General features: G+C 32.4%; 1 protein-coding gene across 1 annotated transcript in view; it reads right to left on the minus strand.

The window, feature by feature from the left end:
* Nucleotides 1-12234: 12234 nt before the first annotated feature.
* LOC309621771 (cadherin-12-like) overlaps nucleotides 12235-21624 on the minus strand; it is a gene marked incomplete at its 5' end in the record, with an annotated part of 85267 nt that continues 75877 nt past the window's right edge. Inside the window, 3 exons of the mRNA XM_082409113.1 lie at nucleotides 12235-13462; nucleotides 16366-16617; nucleotides 20491-20608. Coding sequence (XP_082265239.1) covers nucleotides 12963-13462; nucleotides 16366-16617; nucleotides 20491-20608 — 870 coding nt within the window. The 3' untranslated portion in view covers nucleotides 12235-12962. The remainder of the gene's footprint in view (nucleotides 13463-16365; nucleotides 16618-20490; nucleotides 20609-21624) is intronic.

Raw genomic sequence — 21624 nt, forward strand, 5'->3', positions numbered from 1 at the left:
ACAGATATAAGAGCATATACATTTCTTTACACTTTTGTAGAAATACTTCTTTGCAAGGTATAAAATTGGATGGTTTTGTAATTATCATTGTTTTTTGTTGCTGCTATTTTTACTTGTTTTTACTTCTCTCCTCAGAACTGTCACTTAAGAGCAAAGTGACTGTAGGTGTGTTATTTAATCAGGTTGAGAATTTGTATTTGCATTGTGAAATGAGGGGTAATAATTTCACAGGGATTCTGCAGATGAAATGAAAGATAGGAAAGCATATAGCTGTGACTGAAACACATTATATTATCACTAAATGTTTATTCAAAGCTTCTTCTAGTATTAAAAATTATAAGCCTATATATCTGAAAATAAGAATAGGACTAATCTCTAAATATATTTTCTTAATTTAAAAGCTGTACTATTGTTTCTATATAAGGTTTCCCTAACCTTGGTAAATTACTCATATTATTTGAATGTATGCAAGCTATCATTTCTAAGAGAGCAAATGCTCTGCACCAAAATGTAACATCCTTATAATAACAAAAGATTTAAGTATATCTGTAATATGCCTTCTGAACATAGTTTTATTTTACCTAGCTAGTTTACAGATGCCACAATAAACCTAGATTTTAAGGGTAATTATTGCACATTTCCCTCCATTTCTGTGTCTACAGTGGGAACATTCATATGCTCAGCACCTGAAGTATTTTTATCATCTTATTTTGCATATGACCTTTTCACTGTTTCAAGAATTTAAGAGATGTTATAATAAATGCTTACTATAAACTATAATGAGGAAAGGCTGGAATTTTGCTCTGCTCATTCCTTGTGTCCATCAGTTTAATGATTTGGAAAAAAATTAGTTTTCTCACATGACCTTCCTAAATAGGAACTTGGCACACCATATTGTAGTTGTAGTTGAACAAATGTGTATATAGCAGTTGTAAAACATCAAATTCTACCTTCATTTAATAATGTTGTTGGATTTAAGAAATGATAGATCCAGCATATATAATGTTTTGAGCGATATACATGTATGTAAGTATGCATACACACACGCAAGCAATCATGTTTAAAAATTAATGTGGAAATAACACTAGAATGGAATGTTTAGCGTATTTCATTTTTTTTTTAGAGACTCTTCAATTAAATTTTATTCTAGTTTATTTCTATTCAGTGAAAATTTAGCTCTCTATATTAACTACATTTTTATATGAAGAAAATTATGGCATTAATATATAAGTGCATATATTAGCATGGAATGAGGATTTTCTCATGCAGCACATTTTTAAAAACTTTAAAAAATAGATTGGAAAACACTGAAGAGAGCAGAGATAAGGTGATTTTTTTTTTTTTTAAACACTGTAACTCTGGACAAATACTTCTGAAAGTCACAGACTTGAGACACAGTCTTACTAAAACATTGAGATTTAATCAGATTATAGAGCTTTCCCCCTTTTCAAACCTTCCCACTACACAGAAGGACTCCAGTATAATGTTCTAAAAACACCAATTAAAAGTCAGAAATTATCAGAGAAGATTAAGAACACACACAATGATATTTTGTATATACATGGAAAGAACTTTAAATCATAAAGATGCCGTAAGTCAAAAAGTAAAGGGATAGATAAAAGTATCCATGCTAATAATAATCAAAAGAAAGCAAGAGTACCTATACTAATTTCAGACAAAGCAGACTTCAGAACAGAGCAGAAGCAAGATTATTAGAGATAAAAAAGGGAATTTACCAGGCATAAAGAAGAAATCAACTCTCCAAGAAGACCTATAACCTTAAATAGGTATATAAGGCAAAAACTGATAGAAATTAAAGGAGAGATAGAAAAAGCCATTCTTTTTATAGGATACTTCAACATCTCTTGTCAGTAGCTGGTAGATAAAGGAGGAGAAATATCCGTAAAATATACATCCTCTGAATGGCGCTATCAATCAACATTATCTAATTAACATTTATAGAATACTCCATCAAAAGACAGTAGAATAAACATTCTTGAACAATTACCAAGATGGACCTTATTCTGTGCTATAAAATGCACCTTAATAAAGTTTTAAAAATCACACAGACTGTTCTCAACTCACAATAGAATTAGAGTAGGAATCAGAAAGAGAAATATAACCAAAAAAATCCTTAAATGTTTAGAAATTAAGCAACACTTTTCTAAATAACACATGGATTTAAGGAGTTTCCAAATAAATTAAAAATATATTTTGGACTAAATGGAAATGAAAATACAGCTCTTTAAATTTTGAGAGATGAAGGGAAACTAGTGTGTACAGGGAAATATAATATATGGCCTTAAGTGGATATATAATATTAGAAAAAACAAAGATCTAAAATAAATAACCTAAGGCTCTATCTTGGAGAACTATGGAAAGAAGAAAAATTTAAGGTTAAAATAATTAAAATAAAATAATTAAAATTAGAACAGAAATCAATAAAATTTGAAATGAGAATTAGAAAAGTCAATAAAAACAAAGCCCGGTTCTTTGAAAAAAATCAGTGAAATTGACAAAATTCCAACCAGCCTAACCAGGAAAAAATCAGGTGAGAAGACACAAGTGAATAATATAAGAAATGAAAGAAGGGGGGCCATCACTATAGATCTACAGATCTCAAAATGATAATAATATTAACACTGTGAACAAATCTATGCCCACAAAGTTGATAACTTAGTTATAATGGATCAACTCCTTGAAGAAACAAACTCCCAAAACTCACACAAGGAGAAATAAATAACTTGGATAACCCTGTATCCATTAAATAAGTTCATAATTAATAAGCTTTCAATAAGAAATGTACCAGGCCCAAATTATATCACTGGGTGATTCTACCAAACAGTTAAGGAAGAAATAATACCAATTGCACATAATATTTTCCAGAATATACAATGAGAAGTAATAATACCACATTCATTTTATGAGGTCAACATTAACTCAATATCAAAACCAGAAATCACTTTAAAATAAGGGAAAATAAAGACTACTATATTTTAAATGTAATTGCATTTGGTATGCTACCATTTATAGAGGATTTTTATGTTTTTCATTTCTTTCAATGACATTTCTGGTTTTGATATTAAGGTGATGTATGTATACCACAAACAAGTATGATTCATTCAAAGTCAAGGCCATTTTACCATTCAAAAATTAATCACTGTAATCCACCATTTCAATAGGCTAACAAAGAAAAATCATTTGATTGTAATATTTAACACAGAAAATAATTGACAAAATTTAACAGCCATTCATAATTTTTAAAATCTCAGCAAATTAGAAATAAGAAGCATTCACACTTGATTTTTAAATATCTAAATATATATATATATATATATTTTGGCTGTGCCATGTGGCTTGTGGGATCTTAGCTCCCTGACCAAGGATTAAACTCATGCCCATGGCACTGAAAGCACAGAGTCCTAATCACTGGACCGCCAGGGAATTTCCTAAAACTATATATATCATATACTGATTAGGAACTCTATAACACCTCTAAATTTGGAAGCATGACAAAGATGTCTGCTATAAACATTGCTGTTTGACATTATAGTGAAATTCTTAGCTGGTACAATAAGAAAAGAAAAAGAAATAAAAGGAATATATTGACTGGAATGGAAAAAAACCTTTTTTAATTCTTTATTTGAATATGATATGAATGTTTATGTATAAAAGTCATATCATCTCCAAAAAAATATCCTGAAATAGTAAGCAAATATAGCAAGATGGCAGAATACAAATTCAATTTAAACAAAAGTCAGTGCTTTCCTATATATCAGCAATAATGATGAGAATTTAAAATTTTAAAAATACCATTTATAATACACACCAAAAAATATCTAGGTATAAATCTAATAAACCAAGTGTAAGAGCCATATGCAGAAAACTGCAAAATATTAAGCAAGAAATCAAAGAACATATAAATTAGAGATAGTCTGTATTTATGGATTAGAAGACTCAATATCGTTAGGATATTAATGCTTCCAATTTTATCTATAGATTCTATGCAATTACTATAAAAATCCCAACAAGCTACCTTATAGGTATAAACAAATGGGTTCTAAATTTCATATAGAAAAACAAAAACCTAGAATAGTCAACAAAACATTGAAGAACAAAGATGGAGTACTCACATTCCCAGATTTCAAGACTTACATAAAGTAACAGTAATTAAAACAGCTTGATTTTGAAAAGAGAATAGTCACAAAGATCAATGGAACTGAATAGCAAGTCCATAATAAACCCAAAAAAATATGTTCATCTAATTTATGACAAAGGTCCAAAGACAATTCAACAGAGAATGGATAGTTCTTTTAACAAAGTATGCTGGAAAAACTGAATGTCCATATGCAAAAATAAAATGTGCTCAACACACACAATATAGTTTTCATAAAGTAACTCAAAATGGATTATGGATCTAAAATTAAAATGCAGAATTATTAAATTTCTTTGGAAGAAATTGGAGACAATCTAACTGACTTTGGGTTTGGTGATGACTTTGAGATACAATCAAAAAAACATGATCCATGAAATAAATAATATATTAATTAGACTTTATTAAAATTAAAAATGTCTGCTCTGTAAAAGATACTTAAGAGAATTAAAAGACAAGCTGCAGACTTGGAGAAAATATTAGCAAAGCGTATATCTCATAAAAAATTAGCTCCAAAATATAAAAAATCTCTTAAAACCAAACAATAGGAAGATAAAAACAATGAAAAATATAGACATAGAGCTGAACGACACCTTAACAAAGAAGATATATAGATGGCATGACACATAAAGATATAAAAAGATGTTAAACATAATTTGTCACTAGGAAATGTAAATTTAAAAAAAATCGGTGAGATACCACTTCACACCTATCAAAATAGCTAAAATCTATACTAACAATACCAGAATTGGTGAGAATGAATAACAGTGAAGCTCTCATTCATTGCTGGTGGAAATGCCAAATAGCACAGCCACTTTGGAAGACACTGGTAGTTTCATTCAAAAGAAAACATAGTCTTACCATACAATCCAATAACTGGGCTCTTAAGTATTTACCCAAATGATTTGAAAACTTCTGTTCATATAAAAACCTGTACACAAATATTTATAGCAGCTTTACTCATAATTGCAAAAAAAACTCGAAGCAACCAAAATGTCCCTCAGTATGTGAATAGATAAACAAACGGTGGTACATCCATACAATGGAATGATAGGGATAAAAAGAAATGGGCTATTCCACCACAGAAAGACATAGATGTGTCTTAAATTTGTACTGCTAGTGTGAAAAGACTATGTACTGGATGATTTCATTTCTATGATAATCTGGAAAAGACACAACTATAAATAGAGTACACATATGAGTGGTTACCAGGAATCAGGGAGTATTTGAAACACAAAGAATTTTTTTTAAAGCAGTGAAACTATTTTATATGGGACTGTAATGGTGGATACACAACACCATGAATTTGTCAAAATCTATAGTAATTTACAACACATATAAAAATTTTAAACATATATTTTAAAGAGGTTAGAGGGTCCAAGAATTCAATGAAGAATGTGACAAAATAATCTGATTGTTAAACAAATGAATGAAACAATTTCACTGAGGTAAAAAGGTTGTGACCTAAGTCTTTGGAAGTGAGTGGGGTCCGTACAACTAAAGGTGATACAACTCAAAGTTGTTTTGAGTGAGAGTATGGATTAACAATTCTGATATACTATGCATATGTCCCAGAATTGAACAATTAAGTAAATAAATAGCAAATGTTGAGACGTAGGATTTTCAGTGTTGTACTGTGAGGTTGCATATAAGTGAGACAGAAGGCGATATATTATGATCCATGTGGTAATGGATTAGACTCTGAGATATCAGTATGAACTCACTTTTAGTTTAATAAAGGTACAGATGGCTACATATAGAGGCATATATATGTACTTATATATATGAGTGTGTGTATGCATGTACTCTAGTTGTTATACACATACATAGTCTCTCGTTCTGTCATTTGAGAGGACCCAGAAATACAAACACCTCAGTAGCAAGGAGCACACTTAATATCCAGATCTTTGTAATATTATTTTGCCAATAAAAGAAAGCAAGGCTTTTTGGAGGAATGCCTGATTCGAGAGAACCAGGGCAGGAAATATACAAAAGGAGCATGGAGCTTATAGTGGCAGAATGTAAGAAAGTGCTCAAGACATACAAACCAACCAACCAACAAACCAAAACACAAACTAGGCAGTAATGAGGGTTTGTTAAGTAGCACAGGCACCAACTGAAATAGCTTTATAAATATAGTAGGGTTAGATTATGAACAAAAGTATTAAATCTCTATGCATCCCTACTCAAATAAATAAATGATTGAATAAGTAAATGGAGAACAAACTCCTAATATTTTATGAGAACTCCAAATATTTTATGTTGATACTTTGCCCTCAAGAGGTGAGGTATAATGCTGCACTCCTTAATTGTATGCTATACATAGTGACATTCTTCCAAGGAGTACAGTTTGGAATTAGGGAAAAATAAATAATTTACAGTGAAGAAACTGCACAAATGACAGCCAGATGATCGACAGTAATAAGTGATTTCCTTAGGATGTTCCTTTGATATAATATGATGAGCTTGACACTTTACCTCCTCCCAAAACCCAATGTAACCAGTCTAATCATGAGACCAAAAAATCAGACAAATATCAGTTAAGGAATATTCTACAAATTACTTGACAAGTAATTCTCAAGATTGTAAAAGTTTTTTAAAACAAGGAAAGTCTGAGAAACTATCATAACCATGAAAAACCTAAGAAGACTTGATGACTAAATGTAATGTTCTATCAAGTATGGAACCCTGGAACAGAAAAAGTCCATTAGGGAAAAATAAAGAAATCTGAACAAAATGTGGACTTCAGTTAATAAAAAGATGTAAATATTGGTTCATTAATTGTAACAAATGCACCAAACTAATATGATTTTGTATGGTTGGGTGTGGAAAATACAAAAATTTTCTGTAGTGCCTTAGACACTTTAAAAAATTAGGTTTATTTCAATAGTAAAATAACAATGTATTTTGAAAGAGTATATGTATATATAGAGAGAGAGAAAGAGAGAGAGACAGACAGACAGACAGAAGAATAGAAGGAAAGTTCAGAGCCCAAGTAACAACACAAATACTGAACTCTGAAAGAGAAAGGTATAGACTTGGATCTAATGAATTTGAAGCTAATAGATTGGCCAGGTATATGTGTTCAGAAAGTATAAATATACGCAAGTAAAACTTCCTCATCTTGCTTAGAGAGAAAATGTATAAATAGCGATTTAACGATTCATTGAATATTATGAAAAATCATGATTATAGCAAGAGATCTCCAAATCTCAATGGTATAAAAAAGAAATGAAAACAGATGGGAAGACTCCGTGGGATTATTTATGTAGACTGTCTGAGGGGTATACGAAGCATTAACAGAAGAAAGAAAAAATCAATGAACCAAGAGGTGGAAGTAGAAATTGAAGGTGAGATATGAAGGTATGCTTAACTCTATAGAAATTGCAGAAAGGTAAAAGGAAGAATCATTGGGGCTTTTCAACTATAAAGTTACTAGTGAACTTCAAAGGAACACAGTAGGAACAGAGACCAGAATTCAGGTTTTTAAATGGTTGGTTATAAGTGAGAGAGGTGAAAGTGCAGTATATTGTATCTCATGGGGTAAGGGCTGGATCGGGCATATGATAATTGTGTTAGGGCCCTGGTTTTGTCACTTGCTAAATATGTCTAAGTAAACAGGTTACTTCAAATGTCTAAGCCTAGTTTACTCATGTATGAAATACAGATAATAATAATAATGTAACTCATCAAATTATTGTTAGCATTAAATGTTTGCAGCATATTTTTTGCAAAGTATATGCTCAGTGATGAGTAGCTCTTTTATTACTGTTGTCACATTTTTTAAAATGTTGACAGAGCAGAAGAGGAGAACGGGAGAATTGTTTGTCTCAGGTAATTTTTGGTGGCAACATATTGGAAATTTCAGTCATGGCAAATACCATATTCAGTGGATGATGGATTGAGAGAGACATAAGATAAGTAAATTGAACTTAGAAATTGGAGATTTAAGTGATAATAAGGGCTAAAGTATATTTGTACCCATGGGAAGTTAAAAAGAAGGGGAAATAGACATAATTGGATTGAAAATTCAGGAGAGTTAAGGTCAGGATAATATATATACATCATTAATGTGAATGTTTAAAAGAATGTGCAACTGATATAGTTTCAAATTCATTGATTCTTGGTAATATGGAGATCAGTATTTTCAGTTGTATAATCAAGTTTTTATTTGTCTTGTAGGCAACTGCTGTGTCTTAAAATCTTGCTTACTGGGTAAGATACTGATATCAGAATCAATGATGTTTAGATTATTTTCTCTTTTAAGGAAGTACCATATTGTGTTGTAGTATGACCCGGAATTCCCAGGAGTTTGCATTAATTACACTCGTTGTTGCAATGTAATATATAACAGTGTAGAAGTTGGAAAAATTACGGGAAGAACCCAGAAAGGAAGTTGAAAAATAAATGTACTCAAACTCTTCACAATTGAAGGGCTTTGCCATCTATTAGTTTATTATTTATTGGTTCTGCACAAGTTGTTTGGACACTCTACCTTCTATTTATTCATCTTAAAGTGGGGGCAATTAAAAAAAATTCCTAATAAAGTTTAACTCCTTTTTGAAAAATTTAGTGACTGACTGATAGTTATGAAAATCCATTACACTAAGAAATATAAAGGACTTGAATAAAAGAATTAAGTGACAATCCAAAACTTGCTGCAAATTGGAATGATCAAACATTTAATTGCATATGTATGTGTGTATATGTGTGTATACTGTTTTGTAACAATGGATGTAAGAGAAGAAATGATCAGATTCTTGGAAAAATAATTCCAAGTGGTAATTGTGTACTTAGCTAAACTATACATCAGATGAGGAGGCAAGAGAAATTTTCAAACATGGAGACATTTACAAAATTATCTCCCTCCCACTCTTCTCTTAGGAAGTAAACTGATGTTTTTACTGACATTTTATTAATTCTTTTCAGACCTCGCCATATTTTGGGACTCACTTCAAATATAGTAACTGCATATTTACATCTGCTTTTAGGAATTCCTGTTTTAATACAACAGTTACTGAAACTTTTCCAAGGACTTCTAAAATGTCCTCCTCCTAAAGATAAGGAATAACACATCCCTTCTAACGTTTTCTTCATATCACTTGCTTTTCCTCTTTGGCTCAAGATTAGGGCTCTATTTTTAACATTTCTTTCTCTCTCTTTCTATGCACTTCTCTACCATTCCATCTTGATGAAGAATTTTGACAGTTTTTACTTAAGAAGTATTTGTCTGGCTCTCCTGATGTGGAACGTGGTGTGTCAATGTGTAATCAATCACATCCGTACTTCAAAGAATTTTGTGATTCATATTTTGTTTTAAAGATCTCTATGATTCTCATAATTTTATGTAATCAATATGTAAATGAATTAATGGACTTCATGTAAATGTAACTAGAACTTAAGAGTCAATAAATTTCAGAGGAAACTTAGATAACAACAAGAGCAACAGATTCATTTTACCAAAGAGAATAGATGACAGGAAGCATATTGACGTTTCCAGTTAGTGATAGAATTTGGTATAAAAGCAATTTTAGATTATTTCTAGTGTATCACACCACTAGTTCACTCTTTTGTGTTGATCTAATACTTCTTTGAACACAAAAGTTACATTTTTAAAAAACATATAACATACATATGTTACATAGAATATGTCCACATATATTTCTGTAAAGGTAAACATGCAACGTAATTAAAAAGTTATGCATGATTATTATTAATAGTCAAAATCCCCCATGTAAATTCTAAGGAATTTTTATATTGCTTAACTCTTGAATGAAGGCCAGTTACTGTGATGTTATAAATAAAAAAGAATCTCAAGTTATTTATAAGTATTGAAATATTAGGCCTACTGCTTTCAGTAGTGTGAAAGATATCCCATAATATTTCCAATATATGAGCACCAAAAGACCTCTTTTCACCTTGTCACTTTTGTGGTTTCCCGTTGTACATGAAATTATTTCCATTCATGGTTTTTGTTTTGCTTTGTTTTGTTTTTTTCACATTGTTTGTTTGTTTGATGTAAATCAAACACTTTTTTGTTTTTTTTTTCTGTTAACATCTGTGTGGTTGTTATGGGCTGAATTGTGTCCCCTAAAATTCATATTTTGAAGTCTTGACCATCAGTACCTCAGAATATGACTATATTTGGAGATAAGGCCTTTAAATAGTTAATTAAGATAAAAAGAGGTCATATGAGTGGACTCAGTATGATTGGTGTCCTTAGAAGAAGAGGAATTAGCCCAGGGGAAAGACCACATGAAGACATGGAGAAATGAGAGCCATGGACAAGCCAAGGACAGAGGCCCTTGGAAGAAACCAACTCTGCAGACTCTTATCTTAGACTTCTAGATTCCAGAACTGCAAGGAAATAAATTTCTGTTTTTTTAAGCCACTCACTCTGGTGGTGCTTTGTTATGGCAGCCATAACAAACTAATGCAGTGGTGTAACAAACATAAAAGATAGAGGTACTAAAAAAAGATGATTAGTGTGGAGAAAGTAAGATCCACCAATTTCATGTACTTGCTTAGTATCTCAGCTGTGTGGTTTGAAATGACCTGCCCCTCCCAAGTTTTCTTTGTGCTGTCATTGCTTCTGATATGTGAATGCATGCAGAGGCACTCAGATTCTCTAGCAAGGTGCAACATGCAGTAATTCCTGACAAGAATCATTTGGTCAGCTGGAAGTGATTTGCATATTAACCTTCTTCAAAGGGCCTCACATCATGGCATACCCAGTCATATTGCTGGGGAAAACCTAGATGTTGACTTAATTTTTGCTCCAGAGTGGTTATGACATCGTCAGCTTTTTAAAAATTACATAAATATTTCCCAAAGCAAATTATACTGCAAATTATCACACTACATCAAGATTCTATTGAAGTTCCCAGGGATGAGACAAAGGTGAAGTCGAAGTCCTGAGAGGAGGAAAAGGAATTCAACAGTTGTTCTTGGTAAGGATGACAAGGAGAATCTGCAATTATGAGACATAAAAAGAGCGATGGGAAATGCAGATTCAAATGGCCTAATTGCCACAACATAATTATCAGTTATATATTTTGAAGTAAGCATTTAATAATAAATAGGACTGAATATAATTTGCCTATATTATTTATATTTCTAACTGTTTTCCCCATGTGTGAATTTTTGCTTTCACACTTAGCAATACAAATATAATTATAAATATTTCATAAACACAGGTATTGATGATGTCTGCAGAATGGATCTATAAATAACTTTTATTTTTCCTATATATTGTTTTAATATTTCAGTAGTCACTTGTATATTTATAATATTAAGAAAATATATTATTACCTTATAGTTAGTTACCTGTTTTGTTAAGTGTATTTCTGGATAGTGTAAAGTTCATTTAAAAGTAATGTAATGAGTGTAGCTTACCTGTCTGCTTATAAAATCTAGTATTTCTAGTATTAGAAATCTCATCAAATTAAAAAGTAAAAGTTTTTACAGAGGAGGTTTATGGTATTGTTTATATTAGAATTATTGTAGATGATGCGTAAAGAAGCCACTCTGAGCTCCAATATAATAACGATATTCACAAAGTTGAAATCCATGTTAATAAAATAAATCAACTACCAGATTTTGCATTTGTGTTCACTTTAAGAGTTAGTATTTGGTTTGAATTTTCTGAAGTCCCTGATCTTTCATTTGTTTGGTACTGCTTAATAAATATTTTTAGACATGCTATAAATCCATTCTGTATTATTTGATAAATATTTTATTTTCTTTGTTCATGAAAGAATCACTAGACTGTAAGAAACTCTGAGAAGCTGTATATCAATTTCTCTTCCCCTGTTTAAATCAATGACATTTTTTTTTCCCAAAAAAATGTTTCATGAAAACACAACTTAAATTTTATCTATGACTGAAGACTGCAATGATCTGGTGATTTGCTAAAACCAACCTTCCACCCTTCCACACCCTGGCACAATATTAAAACAAAACTAATATTTATTTTAATGTGGAGCTTCAGCCCTGAGGCCTCTCTTTATAAAGAGGATTTTTTAAAATTTTCTTTTTAAAAATTTTATTTCTTTGGAAAACAATATTTTCATGAACACCTTTAATAGGAACCAATATTAAGATCAAACATTGCTTTTAAAATTTGGGACTTACATATTGAATTTGATATTATCGCATTTATTTCACTTTTCTCAGAGGGTAGGAAAAACAAATGTGTTTTGGCATACAGTTTAAAAAAGAAAAAAAAGAGCATTTTCATTATAAGAAGATGGAGTTCAGAAAGTATTCTTCTTTTTTCCTTAAAAGGAATGAGAAGTCTGCGTGTTGCTATTGCTCCTTGACATAAAGCCAGTGTCTTTGTTTTATGTCCTCTGTGTCTGAATCCCGCAAAGCCATCACAGCAGAGTGTACTCTACACGACTTTAAATAATAAGAGTTTCAATAGGCACTTTAGTGGAATTAAGAAAAATCTAACACTCTTCCACCATGATGCCACATAGCTATCTTCGTTCTAGGTTGTCACGTCAGTAAATTGTATTTAATAGGCCTGAGCTTGTCTCAGTGTGTTTCCAAAATAACAGAACAAAACCAAGCAAGTACACATTTTAGGAATTATCTTGTGTTGGCAGAGTAAACCAAAACTGACAATATGATAAATATAGCAACTTGCTAGAAACCAAATAATCAAAGGAATCTTGTCCTAGAAAGCCTGATATGTGTGTTTGTGTGTGTGGTGTGTGTGTGGTGTGTGTGTAGAAGTGTGATTTCTATTTATGTTCCTTTCTCTTAAATTTCTTTTGTTGGTTGTGTTTTAGCCTTTGCTTCTCCCCTAAGTGACTTTATCAGTGTTATAACTCTCTTCTTCACCAAACATGTCTGCCAAGACTTTAAAGTGCGGTCCCCAGTCTGTTAGATAGGTGTAGTCCTGGTCCGCTTCCATGGTCAGAGACTCTATGGAACTAAGAGAGTCGGCTACTGATCCATCGCCTTCATAGGCATATGTCGCCAATGAATCGTATGGTGGGGCGGTGGGGTCCACATCATTTTCCTGTAGCCTTTGATTAATGAAATCCCTTATGTCTGCATTATCTTCCACTGGTGGTCTCTGACGAGGCAAACAGAGAGAGTCTGGTTTTATATCCCTGCGAATTTTGTTATCTTCAATCACTTTTGGGTTTCTCAGAGCACCAATGTCGAAAGCCTGGGTGTCCTCCTCCCCACCTCCTTCATCATCATAATGGATAACATTGTCTCTGATGTCTTCTTTAGAGGTCATCAGGGTGTCTTTCTTCTTCTGCCTTCGCAGAGCTACATACAGCACAACTATGGCTAGAACAAGACAAAAATTGCGATATGAGAATATGTCAGCCCATCTCTCCATAAAAAATAAAATTGATCAGGGCTGGCTGAGTGTTTTTAATGGTACCCCATTATTTTCAAAGTAAACATACTGTAATCTATAAGGGTCATATCTATGTTGACTTTTTTTCATTGTTTAAATTCAACTTCATTTTGAAATTGTAGCTAATATGAAACCATAGCAAAATTATTCACAAAAATCAAACAATTGTAGCCTTATATTTAACATGCATTGTATTTAAATATCTCAGTGTCATGTAAAAAGTGTGCGTTACAAAATTTAAAAAGAAAGAAAAGAATGGTTGTTCCAATCATACAGAGAACTGTATAGTATTGAAGTAATAAAACTTGAATATTGTTTGCCCATAGCTAACACTTAGATATTATTCATACCTATATTTCTCAGTTGTTAACATTACTGTATTTATAATGAAATAAACACAAATTACGTGACACTTTTAAATACAATAAACAAGAAAGAGAGAGAGAGAATATAGAATATAAGGGCCTTAGCTTTTCAAATTATGTCAGCTAAGACCACAAATTATTTAAATTTCTGTGTCTTACCATATTGAGATATTTTCCAAACCAAAAGTCTAGTATTCAGGTTACCTTCTTGAAGCAAGATAATATTTTGAAATAGTTAATTTATAGACCCTCATTATTGAATATCTCTTTGTTCCCCATTAACTCACAGCCGTCATTACATCAACAGTGTTTATTTTTTTTCTGGGAGTAAATAAGCACAGGTTCACACCATGAAGTCAGTGCTCAACTTTGCCCGGCATAATACTCCCCCCCTCTCCTCCATAGTGGTGGCAATAGATTGAAAGCCAAAGTGTTTGATTTACCATAACAGAGTCTGGAAGAAAGACTCTTGTCATAGGATTAGAAAGTAGGAGACTGCATGATGATAAAAGCCCATTTATTCCCTCTTCTTCCAAAATTAAGGAGGAGACAGAGGAGATATAGGTAGAGCTTCTGTACAATGGGCCTTGCAGAGATGTTTAGCACTCTGCACCCCTTCCAGGCTTTAGGCAAATCTCAGAACTAAAAGCACTATTGTTTGTTCACCCAGAGAGTGTGTGAGAGACTGTAAACCTCACAGAGAAACCCTGCATATGTATAAAATGGCTTTAGAGTATCTATGGCTGAGAAAGAGACTAGTTAGATGTGCTTGAGGGTCAAATAGAAGTTCCCAAGCACCACAAGATTCTCATGCTACCTCTCACCCTAAAAAAGACATTAAAATGGCTAAGAATCTACTGGAATATCTAAAGGAGTATGAGATTGGCTAAGGAGATCAAAGAAGAGATGGATTTGTAAGCAGACCCCATGGCAAGACTAAGAGTGTCAACATTCGCAGCTGTGTACTAGCAATCCACAACTAGGAGCAGGGTGGACACTTGGTAAATGTTTGGATGAATGAGTGGCAGATGACAGTATGTGATAATGCTAACCTAAGCAACATGAATTGTTACACTGTAAGAGGGCCAAAGAGGACAAAGACCAGCATCCACAATATGCCAAATCATGCTAGGTGGATACGGAAATACTCTGGGACTCAGACAGCCCCCAAGAGTATGAAAAAGAAGCGCTTGTTTTGAAGTTAAACACCTAATTGATCTTGCTCAACTTCAGGTGTGAGAACACTATTTTGCATCTTCCCTTTTAAAGGGGTTTATATCATCAGCACAAACAGATGTCAGATATAATTTATAATTCTAAATTTTAAGGACATAAAGAATACTTTGTTCTACACATCAAGGTTATTTGCGTGGAATTAATATCTGCATCATGCAAATTGGACCAGAACTCTACCCTCCAAACCAAAATGAGCTTCTGACTCAGAGAATGTTCTTCACAAATTAGTATATAATGCCTTGTACCATGCTTTACACCCTAGTAAGTTTTTAAAATTCTATTTTCTATCCTAGAGATAAAGGTAGGTATGTGCATTTGTCAGGATATTTTGGTTAAATAATAAACATGAATATATAAGCTGATCCCACAGTGCCCAACTGTACTTCTGTTGCAATTTTAATTTAAAGGAATGCTTAGAAAAATAGAAAATCTGTCTTTGCTTTTGTGAATCTGGCAGCGAATGAATAAATGAAATACAGTCAGCTGAACAGAGCTGATGGAAGAGGGAAGCCCCTAAAGTAGGTTTTCATTCTCACAGAGATGTTACAGAATACATTTACTTCAATCCTTTCCCTTTGCTGCACTTCTTGATATTTCACTGTGTTCTGTTCTGTTCTAGTGGGAATGGTTAGAGTTTTTGATGTGAGGAGATCTGAGAAAAGTGGAATAAGAATTGTGTCTGGCCAGCACTTTAGACAGGAAAAAAAATTTGGAGGTGCTTTTACCTTCTACTTCTTTCCTGTTCTTTCTCTTTTCTTTATTTCTTTATCAAACTGGTACTTGACAACTACTGTTCATCTAGTATAATTTTAAAGGTTATACAACACTTTATTAGGCAGCAATAATTACTAGGATGTAAAAAATGAATTTAAAACCGTTGCTGCAAATGAGATATTTGTCATAAAAAAGTTCATCGCAGCAAGTGCCACAAACTGTTATTACTTGAAAATTCCCTAGGGCTTGAACATACTTTTATATTTTTGATGATGTTATTGATTTATTTCTATTGGTATATTTCCATGTGGAATAAAATAGAAAATTAACACTCATAATATAATTAACTTTAATAATAATTATATAATTCAGTATAGATAGATAGTCTTCCTTCTATCCAAATGTAGCATCTCAATGAAGAAAAACTGATTTACATGCTAAAATGAGGAGTGAGATACACAAAGAAGGGAGGGGGAGAGAGAGAGGGAGAATATGTGATTAATATTGAAACCAACCTAAGAGTATAACAATGCACAGTAGGATTGCAATCAAAGCCCCGGTGCTAAGTCCTACAGGAAGAAAAATTGCTTCCACGTTACAAGACAGGATGGTACCATCAGAGTCACATCTACAAACTCGAATAGTCATTGTGTTTGTGCTGCTCTGGACAGGATAACTGCTGTCTTCTATTACAACAGGGAGGAAATACAACTCTTGCTGCCTGCGGCTGTATCCATTTCTTCGGGTTTCAATGCCAGCTGTGTTGTCTACAAAACATGACATTTATGGTAAGATGGTTACCATGAGCATCACTTCAGATCTTCAAGTTGGTATCTGTTAAACAGTAGGAAGCTCTTCTTGAGTCAGCAAAATACATCCATATTTTAATTCTTTCTTTTATCATTATGAAAGCTGCCAAAATGTAATCAAATGTATTCAAAACAATCCTTAGGAAAAGAAGAGACATTAATCTTGTCTGGTGTACGAATTAAATTTTCTATTCAGAAAGAATAGAAAATTGTTTACAAGACAAGAGTATGTTGTGTTGACAGACTATTTTTTATGACATCAAAATCTCACAGAGAAAAAATACTTCAGCGGATGTTTTCTTACATGATTAGAAGAGCCAAGATTACAAAGGATGAGTCAGTATAACATCTTACCTAAGAACCTGTTCTTTAAAATTGACAAATATCAATATAATATTTCAGATAAAGCTTGATTTTTGATGTTTCCCTAATCCATATCTATAATACATATATATGTATATGTGTGAATATATATATATGTTTTTTTCACTTTTGCAAAACATCATAAGAAACATGGAAAGGAAAATAAAATGTGTGAGAAACATCGATTCATTAAAATATTTAAATATCATGAATTATAATAATCATCACTTTAATATAATCACAAAAGTACTTCATTTTAATTTTGATACAATGAATGATACAACATTTACTTGGAATAATCCAAGGCAATAAGAATTTAAAATTTTATATTAGTACAACTAATATTTCTATTGAAAGTGTTATTTTGCATGCACTTATTCTTTACTTCTTTTATTTCTGTACAGAAAAGTGGAATTTTTGTTTTATTCATAACACTATTTCATTTTTTGAGTCTATTGAAGTCACTCCCAGAAACATTTTGCTGTTTTTTAGAAATGTACTAATATTTAGTCCACTGTAGCCATACATGATACCCACTTTGGAATCAGGTAAAATAATTTTAGAAAGATATAGTACTCATTAAAATACAAGTATGTCAGAAAAATGTTACTATATCAGTAATATTCCATTCATTCTATTTGTAGATTCTAATTTCAACAATGAAAAATTAAGCACCTTCTCTATACCCATTTCAGTAGGAAGCACAAAACTCAGAAAAGTTTATGTGATAAGATAGAATTTGGCAGGGGAATATCAATTTGTCATTACACAGAGGATATTTTTAAATTGAGAAACAAAATATAAACCTGCCAAATGTCTATTATAATATTCCCACTAAGAGTCAGTGGTGTTAGGCACTTGTGTTGACGGTAGGAATAGAAAAATGGGGACTAGTTGAATCAATATTGAAATCTTCAGCCATTGATGGTTGTATACTTGAGTCTGGGGAAAGGAACAGTCAAGGATTAAAGCCTGAAACCTGGGTGAAAGTGATTAATAGAAATAGGAAGTCAGAGACTCCGGTGTATTTGCACTTAGGGAGCTAAGGGTTTGATATTCTTGAACATGTTATGTCAAAAGGCAGTCTCCCCTTTTTTAAAGATTTATTTTCAACCCAGTATTATAATTGATATGTGACCATATAGAATTCATTATGCTGTCCATGGTGGGAAGAAAAAAGACATATTAAAGCTCATTATCACCCGTAAAATGGTTTCCATCGATTGACAGATAAAGAAAATGCGATATATATTGTATATACACACAATGGAATATTATTCAGCCATAAGAAAGAAGGAAACCCTGCCATTTGTGACTACATGGATGAAGCTGGAGGGTATTATGCTAGTGAAATAGACCAGACAAAGACAAATACTGCATGGTAACACTTATATGCGGAATGTAAGAAAAAAAAAAAAAGCAGAACTCATAGAAATAGAAAGTAGAAAAATGGTTGCCAGGGCCTGGGGGTGGGAGAAATAGGGAGAGGTTGATAAAAGGGTACAAACTATCAGCTATAAGATGAATAAAGTCTGAGGATCTGACATATAGCATGGTGACTGTAATTGATAACACTGCACAGTATAATTGAAATTTGCTAAAAGAATAGAACTTAAATGTTCTCACAAGAAAAAAAAAAGGTGAAAAAAAGTGTCTACCCATTTAAACAAAAAAACTTAAAATTACACTTAAAATATATCAAGATAAAACAGGGGCTATGGTAAATGGCATGAGTGGCAAATGCATGTTCAGATCATGACAAAATACTATACTTTGAGGCAAGATGATCTGATTCATATTATTATGATTAATCATATATAGATTCTCCAGCAAAGATAAAATGGTGGAAAATAGTCAATACTTTCGTTCCTGAATGATGTGACCATCTACTTAGTTACCCAAGCCAATGATCTAGAAGTCGTATTAGTCTTCTTCTTCATCATATTTACATACGGAATCTAGGAGATCTAGAATGAAGCTCTATGTATTCTATCTCCAACCACTCACCTCTATCCTCACAGCCATTACCTTAATCCATTGGATTATCCTAATCCAAGATTCTCTCATCCATTTTCTACAATAGTATCAGAAGTAGTCTTGTATCCTTCTATTGTCTTTTCCAAACTGCATCCAGACTGATTTGCTAAAGTGCCAATCTGAATATGTTAAACACTTGTGTAAACCTTTCAAAGACTTCTCAGGTCATTGGATTTAAGTTATACACTCTTTAAATGACTTGTAGACAGGTTGACCGTATGGTCCAGTTTGACTTGGACAGCCCTATTCTAGGTGTGCTGCTCTAATTAAAATTACAAACACTGTCCACTGCTATTCTCAAACATACTCCAGTTTTCATGATAAAACATGTGGTATCCCTACCTATTAGGCCTTTCATAATTGGGACCTTGTTTCATTCCCAGCCATTCCTCACATTACGTTATTAGATGGCGTAAATCTTATTGAATTTCCTTCTGTGACTCTAATTTCCTTCCCCCAAGTATTTGAAGAAAACTAACTTTAACTTTCTCAGAGCATCCTTTGATTCCTATCAATCATCACCATCATTATATCATCCATCTTATCACTTGTTCATTTGTTCCATAAGCATAGAATCTAGCAAGAATTAGCTTTTTTCTACCCAATATTATGAACTCAGGAGTTTTTATTCCCTATATTATGTCTACAGAAACTTAGAAGAGATAAAATATCCAAAGTCACAGAACAAATAAAGTCAGAGCAACTGATCAGTACTTAGCCTTATTATATCTAATCCAGTGTCCTTTATATTTTTGTAGATTGTAGTAGCAGCAGATGTGATAATATTAGTATTAGTGATAGTAATGGTAGTAGCAGTGGTGGTAGAAATTTAAGTGTAGTTATGATGGCAGAGGTGGTAGCTAAAATTACCTTAAAGGTAATAGGTTTTAGGCATTGTGTTAAAGGATTTGCATACACTATTTTATTTAATAAATAAACCCTGAGGTTAATTTATTTTAACTATGAGGTTGAAATTCTTTAGTATAATTTAATATATCGATAATCTGCCATTAGGTAGTAATGCAGTGGGAGTGAAAACCTATATCATTCTCATTACAAAGCCTGTATTCTTGACCTGTGCCATACCATGTGTTATTCAAAAAAACAGTTACTTGTATGTACAAGCAGTGCATGTAGAACAAATGATATATTTAAAACATGAAAAGTATTCAATTTCCCAGATAACCTATTGTTTGTTTGACTCATTAAGGGAATGTCCACATTATAAATGGAAGTAATTTGCCTCATTAGATATAGTCTATATAGGTTAACATTTAGCTTACTGCTAGCCATAAAATTTTGTATTTCTTATATATGGATTTCTATATTTTTATGAGCTTGAATGCTTTTAGGAAGAGCATGGATTTCTACATTTGTGTCCTTTTACAAAGTTGCATGATAAAAGGTAAATTTTTATGTGGTTAAACTTACTTCTGAAGTCCCGAACTGTAAAATTTGGTTTGATGGCAGCTTCAGGTGATAATTTAAAGGAGAATTGCTGCCCAGCAGGTGAAAGATCTCGGTCTGCAGCGCTGACTATCTGAATTATCTGAAACAAAGTTGGGATGAGACTTGAAATCAGTCATCAGTTTCAAAGGGAACTCTACACACCAGGCTAATAAGTTTTTTTAATGAAACATGCAAGTAAACAGAAATGACATTTTTCGAATTCATATCAGTAGGCCAATTATTTACAAATATTTTAATAAACAAATAGCTAAATATTTACAGTTAATAATGGCAGGTACAAGTATAGGGTATGGGCTACTTCCAAATCGATATCTACATAACTAAAAGGTTAATGACATTGAAAATTCTCACTAATAAGCAAAATAAAATTAAAATGTACTTGCTTGCATTTTAAATTACATGAAATAAATGCTTTCTAACCTGATTATTTAAAAGTCCTTGCAAAGCAAAATTTTAGTATCTTTATGTTTGTGAGAATGAGTTTTATTTTCATAACTAAGTAAAATGATGAGAAAGAGATACACAGGATGTAGATCTGTTTTTGTTGTTATGTTTCCTTTCCCCCAGTGGATAAGATACAAATTGTGTTTTCATAGAATATTTTTTCTTAAGAAGTAAGTATGACCAATCTTGTTTCAAAATTTTTCCTAAATTGTTCCCATAAGTGTGTAATCTAAGTAGTTAAAATTCTGATACTTCAATGAGATGCCCTGAAGAATTTGGAGGTTAACTTCCAAGAGCCAAACTATGAAACTGATAATTCACTATATACGTAAGCAAATCAGAATGGCTTTGAGGTATTTATTAACATATCCAATGGTTTTGCATCAGGAAGAATTTCAGGAAGTGTGTGCCAAAGAGGATAAAAGCAGTGTGCTGCTCAGGTGACCACACTCTTAGACTAAGTTTGAATGTGCCAGGGGAAGACCTTAGATTTCAAGTATGACATCCTGCTCCCAGTGGGCAAAGCCTGCATCCTGTGCTCTTAGATTGATGCCATTAAACATGTCAGTTATTTATCCCTTTTTGTTTTTATTCCGTGGTTGAAACCCAGTCTTATGACTATGATCTACCTTCCCATATAGCTGTGTGTGC

This window comes from Balaenoptera borealis (genome assembly GCF_965194805.1).
Source record: "Balaenoptera borealis genome assembly, contig: HAP1_SCAFFOLD_980, whole genome shotgun sequence".
Taxonomy (NCBI): Eukaryota; Metazoa; Chordata; class Mammalia; order Artiodactyla; family Balaenopteridae; genus Balaenoptera; species Balaenoptera borealis.